This window comes from Chionomys nivalis, chromosome 25 (genome assembly GCF_950005125.1).
Source record: "Chionomys nivalis chromosome 25, mChiNiv1.1, whole genome shotgun sequence".
Lineage (NCBI taxonomy): Eukaryota > Metazoa > Chordata > Mammalia > Rodentia > Cricetidae > Chionomys > Chionomys nivalis.
Window position 1 is genome coordinate 35,427,655 of NC_080110.1, and position 7,341 is coordinate 35,434,995.

Below are 7,341 nucleotides of genomic sequence, written 5' to 3' on the forward strand. Positions count from 1 at the left end.
GAACTATATTTTATAATAGTGTCTTCACATAGAAAACAATGTGCCTAGCAACATTACCAAACATTCCCCAAAGACAGGGTCTCACTATGTAGCTCTGGCTGTCTTGGGATTATGTAGACCAGGTTGGCCACAAACACACAAAAATGTGCCTAACTCTGCTTCCTGCGTGCTGGGATTAAAGGTTTGTGCCACTGTGTCTGGGTTGTTTGTATAAATCTTAACCATTTATGGCTACCACTTGCTATTTCTGGAGTGAATTTTCTGCTGCTATTATTAGGAATGGAACTTTTTTTGCTCCATTTTTTTCCCCCTGAAAAAGTCTCACTATGTAACCTGGGCTGGAACTCAAACTCACAGAGATCTGTCAATCTCGCCTCCTGAGCGCTGGGATTAAAGTCACTGCGCCACCACCCTGGGTTATATTTTTAAGCTTTTACATAGGATGAGTTTTCCCGCTGTAAAAAAAAAAAAAAATCCAAAAGAATGGAAATAATTTTGTCATTTTCCCATAGTTTTGTGTACTTCTGAAGATAGTAAGGATATCCAGAACCCTAAATGACCAGTACCAAAGTCTTATCCCTAATTATGCTAAGTCCTTCATCTTAAACGTGAGATATGCTATTTGTAGGAATACTCATTTCTAGTAAGGTTGCCCTCACACAGCTACTGCGATGAAAGTCTCCCCTTCTCCCCTTCAATTACTCATGTGGACAACACACCCCAAATCATGTAGAACTTACTGTGGCCCTACACTGGCATGTGTGTCACATGTGCCAATCCATGTAACCATGGTAACCCTGAGGCGGATGTACAGACTTCATTTAAAATTGGGAAACAAAAAAACCAAAACGTAGGCGAATAAATAAATAAGTAACTATTCAAACTGGGCAATGTGGCTCAGAGTCTATGCTTAAACCCAAGCACGACACTGTGCCGCTGCTCGGTGGATTTCTTGGTAGGAAGCTACCACACCACCACTTAGGAGTTTTCTGTAAGGTTCTTGAATATGAATGGTTAGAGTTTGGGTCTCCGATTCCATACATGTTGTATGTGTGTTTTCAAGTCAGCTAGCAGAGCTCATAGAACTTTTACTCCGTAACAATTTACATAGCATAAATGTTCTTGGCTTGTACAACCTAGTTTCAACCCTCAAACAGCAAGGACCTCAATAAAATACCCTAGTTATGTGACAGGCTAGAATACCAGCAATTAGTTGGGTACATTGGTGCATGCCTTTAATCCCAGCATTTGAGAGGCAGAGGTGGGCGGATCTCTGTGAGTTCAAGACTAGCCTGGTCTACAGAGTGAGTTCCAGGGCAGCCAGAGTTACATAGTCAGACCCTATCTCAAAATCAAGAACAACCCATTCCCCAAAACAAAAACCTGCAATTAATTTATCCTTTCAATGAAAAGAATTAATAAAACCCCTCAGGCTAGACATTTTGCTGAAAAACACAAACAAAAATCCTTCCACATAAATCACACTAGAATCCCAACGTGAGCGTTTCTTCCCAGAATGTGATAGTAAAGCTAACAACACGACTTTGACTTCTAAACTTACAGCGCTAGAGAAAGTCATCCCCTTCTCTCCAATGAGGGCCTTGGTTTTCTTCAGCGGTGTCTACAAGGGAAACAATTCCTTGTTAAACAATGCTTGATAAAATAAAACATACAAACAGCACTTGTTTTTGGTTACATCTTAGATGTATTTCATGTGTATGGATGTTTTGCCTGCCTGTGTATGTCTGGGCACCATGCACACTCATGCAGTGCCTGCAGAGGCCAGAGGGGACACTGGATCCCCTGGAAATGGATGTACAGGCAGTTGTTAGTGGCTGTGTGGGTGCTGGGAACCAAATCCTGGTCTCCTGCAAGAGCAACAAGAGCTCTTAACTTTTCAGCCATCTCTCCAGCCCCTTTTGCTTTATCTTAGTCATTTATTTGGTCAGCTCTGACACAAAGCAAAAGAGCAATGGTTTTGTAGATGAAGCAGAACCAAACAGGTTTGGTTACAATCAGATGAACCCTGTGCAAGCAGGAAGCGAAGTTCACAGCTCATAGTGCTGCTCCATGCACGCTGACTGCAGGTAATAAAATCACAGTGCCCTCTTATTATTGCTGATAACCCCAAGGCATGAAATGATCTGAAAGGAAACCTACACATCACTCAGACAACACGTAGATGTTGAAATGTCTGGAAACCACACAAGATCTCAAGGCTCGCAGACTGCTTCCAAGCTTCCACAGGTAATGACGGACTTCTGACTAGCCCCCTCAGTAGCACACACCCCCAGTCAATCCTGAACACCATTCCTTCAGGGCTAGGGATTGAACCCAGGGCCTGGTGCACCCAGACAAGCACTCTCCCACTGAGCTACAAATCCAGTCCTATTACTCTGATTATATTCTTGCTTTTCATCTTTTGTTCAAAATCTACAATTTTTAACTAAGTACAGGGAAAAGTTAACTTCATCCCAGAGGACAGGAGTTTGAAGGCAGTTATTTAACTATGAAGAAAGGTAACACTGATCCTGTTCACTTTCTAGACAGCAAAAACTGCCACAGACAAGGAGGATCTAGAGGAGGTCCATGCGATTCTGAATTCTCTGAACCCCAAGAACAGACTAAATGCAACCTTCCGTCCACCTGGCACAGTATTTCCTTGAAGATGGAGCTTCCAAACACACACCCAGGCTAACAAAAGACTGCTTTCAACAACATGTCACTTTCCCCAAGCTGCCTGCAGTCTCCAAAGGACAATTTCAACTCATTCAAGTCAAGCTTTGATGATGCCATGAGGAGATCTCAACCTGTGGGTCGAGACCCCTTTGGGGGGTCACATAGCATATATCCTGTATAGCAGATATTTACGATTCCTAACAGTAGCAAATTAGTTATGAATTAGCAACAAAAATAAAATAATTTTATGGCTGGAGGTCATCGCAACATGAGGAACTTAGTGAAGGGTCACAGGGGTTGAGAACCGCTGACCTAGAGGAAGACCTGGGACCGAGAGGGAATTCTGTAATCAAACTGTCTGTACACATGCAAAACTACTAGACACTATTTGTTTTCCAGGAAGATATAAGGTGTGATGCTAACACATTTGTTAAATGCCACACACTGACTGAGGCAAAGGCATGTAACAAGGTCCTGACCTCACCGTACTGTTCTAGGACCCGGACAACTGAAGGTGACCAAAAACCTTGGGTAGTAGCAGGTGCTACAAAGGGAACACAGCAGGTCCAAGTGGCACAGCTGGCGGGCAGGAGGCAGGGGCTACTTAAGAAGAGCAACTGGGAGGGCCCTTAAAGGAGGCAACCTTGCTGAGGTCCCTACAGCGGGCAGGCAGGGCTAAGGTCATTCATGGCCTGAAGAGGAGGAGCTTACAGGCTGAGGCAGGCAAATATCCCAACGGAGAAAACGGGAAGGAGCCAATGTGGAAGAAACACAGGTGACAGACAGCACAGGGCTTCATAGGTTCCAACCTAACTCAAACGTTTACGTTAATAATCTTCGCATGGCTGAATAGGTCCCGAGCAAGAATCGCGTGGTACTGAATGTATATGTCCGTGCTAATCCGAAGTGACAGTGGCTGATCAGGCGGAAGCCATGTGACGGTATTAAGAAACAGTCACACTCACTCACTCTCACGAGCAGAGGTGCAACGTTACTTATCATCCTAAGCAAACACCCTTTCAGAAACACGGAAGGCACCACTGACTTCTCCTGATCCTGCACAGCGCTCTGAACGTCCTCAGATGACTCTATAATCCGATGGCTGACTTTCCTTTGACAATGGAAGCCATCTTGCTTTAGGTAACGCAGGTCATATTTAGCCTTTCCTTACACTTCCGCATGGCTCCTGACCAAGCACCCCTTTTACTAGAGTGAAGGATTTAAGAAACAGCCTGTGCTTTTGCAGATACCATACCCTGGGAAAATTCATAAAAGCATAGACCCTCAAATAAAATGCGGAACAAATGCTATGAAATATTAAATGTGAAAGATGGATAAAGAAGGGGCCAGAGAGATGGCTCAGCAGAAAAGTGCATTGGTTGCGCTTCCAAAGGACCCAGATCTGATTCCCAGCACCCACATGGCAGCTCACAACCATCTCTGAGTCCTGTCTCAGCACATCTGATGCCTTTCCAGGCCTCCGCAGGTACCAGGATACACACACACGGCCGTACACACATACACACAGATGAGCAAAGCACCCATTCACATTTAAAAAAAAAAAAAAACACGGTGCATGCCTGTAATCCCAAGTCTTGGGAGGTAGAAGCAGGAGGATCAGGAATACAGGTACACCCTCAGCCTCACAGCTAACGAGTCCTCCTGGACTATGCTGGACAGAGTGGTCAGCTTGACACAAACTAGTCATCTGAGAGGAGAGAACTTGAGCTAAGAAAATGCCTCCATAAGATCGGGGAAATGTACACAGAACATTTTCCTAATTAGTGATCAATGGGGGAGGGCCCAGCCATTGTGGGTGGTGCCAGCCCTGGGCTGGTGGTCCTGGGTTCTAGAAGAAAGCAGGCTGAGCAAGCCATGGGCAGCGAGCCAGTAAGCAGCGCCCCTCCAGGGTCTCTGCGCCAGCCTTCTCCTCCCTGTTTGAGTTCCTAGCTTGGCTTCCCTTTAGGGACTGTGTCTCTGGGTGTATAAGTCAAACAAACCCTGTACTCCCCAACCTGTTTATCATCACAGTGTTTCATCACAGCAATAGTGTCCTTACGTAGGACATGGATTGTCTTGAAAAAAAATAAAAGAAAAAAATTTACAATAAATGAAAACCTTATGATATCAAACTGTGGCCTGAGTCAGCGTGGGTGTGCTGGTGTGAGCCGGAGGTGCGTGTGTTGGGGGGGTCCCAACTGCTTACTTTGCCAACTATTACAAAAACTGAAACACAATTCCTCTCTATGATAAAGACACTTTACATGAAGTTTTACACGTAAATTAAGGAATAAGGGTGACCTCCCCACTGACAACATTCCAGAATGCCACTGAAGACTCAGACACAGTGCAAAGTGCCTCCGTGGGTGTGAGTACCAGATGGCACGTGCTGAGGCAGGGCCACCCCAGTGTTCTAGCAAATAAGACTGCTGTCCCTCTAAGCTTCTGTGATGTTAGAAACACAAATATAAAGCCGGGCGGTGGTGGCGCACGCCTTTAATCCCAGCACTCGGGAGGCAGAGGCAGGCGGATCTCTGTGAGTTCGAGACCAGCCTGGTCTACAAGAGCTAGTTCCAGGACAGGCTCCAAAACCACAGAGAAACCCTGTCTCGAAAAACCAAAAAAAGAAAGAAAGAAAGGAAGAAAGAAAAGAAAGAAAGAAAGAAAGACAAATATAAGAGACCTCACACCTTGCCTGGTACCAAGGAGGTTCTCGAACACCATTCCTGCCTCGGCTTGCCACCTTGTTCACCTAGCTGACACCCAGTGTCACAACTCTGAAAGGGGCTGCGAAAAAATTCAGAATTCTCACGAGTGCCTAGGGGCTACAGCTTTGAAACAAACAAACAAAAACACCATCGCAGGACTCAGGGAACTGAACTCGGGTTGTTGACGGCCCAAGAGCTAGAAGGCTGCAAGTTCATCTTGTCCCCTCTATCTGTTATGGTTTCTCAGGCCAGTCTATGTCTTTAATCCCAGCACTCAAGAAGCAGAGGCAGGCTGATTCTGTGAGTTCGAGGCTACCCAGGTCTATAGAGTGAGTTTTAGGATAGGCTCCAAAGTTACAGAGAAACCCTGTCTCACAAATCAAAACAAAACAAAAAGAAGGGGCTGGAGAGATGGCTCAGAGGTTAAGAGCATTGCCTGCTCTTCCAGAGGTCCTGAGTTCAATTCCCAGCAACCACATAGTGGCTCACAACCATCTGTAATGAGATCTGGTGCCCTCTCCTGGCCTGCAGGCATACACACAGACAGAATATTGTATACATAATAAATAAATAAATAAATATTAAAACAAAACAAAACAAACAAAAAACAAACAAACAAAAAGAAGCTAGGGCCAGCAAGATGACTTATGGAGTACAAAGAGATGTGCTGCCAAGCCTGAGAACTTGAGTTCGATTCCCAAGACCCACACGGAGAATGAGCTAGGTGACTCCTCCAACTTGTCCTCTAACCTCCACGTTCAGGCCACAGTGGCATGTGCACATCCCCCACCCCTAAACACAGAATCTGCGGGGAGAAAGAAGCAAACGAAAAAGAAAGTTAGAGAGGGCAAATAATACCTCGATCACCTCGACTACACACGGCCAACGGCTGAGCTAAGAGAAGCTCATTGAACTGAGAGCGCCTTATAGCTATGCAGAGAATTTGGTTTTCAACAGTAGGTTTTTTTAAGTTTTGAAATCCCAGCACTGAAGCAGAAACCAGATCTCTGCGAATTCAAGTTCAAGGCTAGCCAGAGCCACTTAGTGAGAGCCTGTCTCAAAAAAAATCAAAAACAAAAACAAAAACCGAAAAACAAGCAAGCAAAGAAAAAGGAATTAAGAGAAGAAAACTCTGGGAGCAGGAGGCTGTGAAACAGCTGGAGTGATAGATAGCAAAATCTAACATCTAAGAGTGAAATTAAATCAAGACTTTCAGTTCAGGAAATGGGGGTTAGCTCAAACTGAGAGCACTGGCTCATCATGCATGAGGCTTTGGGCTCCATCCCCAAAACTGAGAAGAGATTCAGCATCCTCGTGGCTCAGTGGAAACTACAAAGCAACGAGACAGCGGGATCTACGTGGAAGAAGAGAGAGGCTGTGGGACTGAGTGGCCACGCTGACGCCTTCACAGCACATAGCAGAGAAGGTCCACGGAATACAAGGCACACATTACTCCACGGTCTCCAAAGCTATGGCTCTGCTTACCATTATCACATGTGCCACACGGAAAGCCAAAATGTTGGCAGCCACTCTCTAAACTGATTTCACAACTCACAGGCCGGCTGGGACCAGCAACTTGAAGGGCACTGAGCCTAGGGTTATTGCCACAGAGGAAAGGGCAGGACCCTCCCGCCATCAGCTGAGAGCTAAAGGGGAACTGAAGAGAGAAGGGAAAAGACTTTTTTCTTTTTCTTTAAATGAGAGCACTGCTGACCCAGGACGGAAGAACAGTGGAGGTTCCCTCTTAATCCACCTCCTACTTTAGAGCCTTGGGCAAGACCCTGGAATGGGGGGGGGGAGGCAGGTTTTGGTGTGGATGTTCCCTAAGGTCAAATTCCAGAACCTCGAAAGAGCAGAAGTGACTCCGGGAAGGAAATGAAGTCGCATGACAACACCCATTAGCTGCTATAAAGTGGAGCCCTGACAGCAATGCCTCAGTCAGGTGTTCAATTGG

General features: G+C 45.6%; 1 protein-coding gene across 1 annotated transcript in view; it reads right to left on the bottom strand.

Annotated features, from left to right (window-relative positions):
• Positions 1 to 7,341, bottom strand: part of Gns (glucosamine (N-acetyl)-6-sulfatase) — a 37,344-nt gene that overhangs the window by 29,342 nt on the left and 661 nt on the right. Inside the window, exon 2 of the mRNA XM_057757877.1 lies at positions 1,562 to 1,621. Coding sequence (XP_057613860.1) covers positions 1,562 to 1,621 — 60 coding nt within the window. The remainder of the gene's footprint in view (positions 1 to 1,561; positions 1,622 to 7,341) is intronic.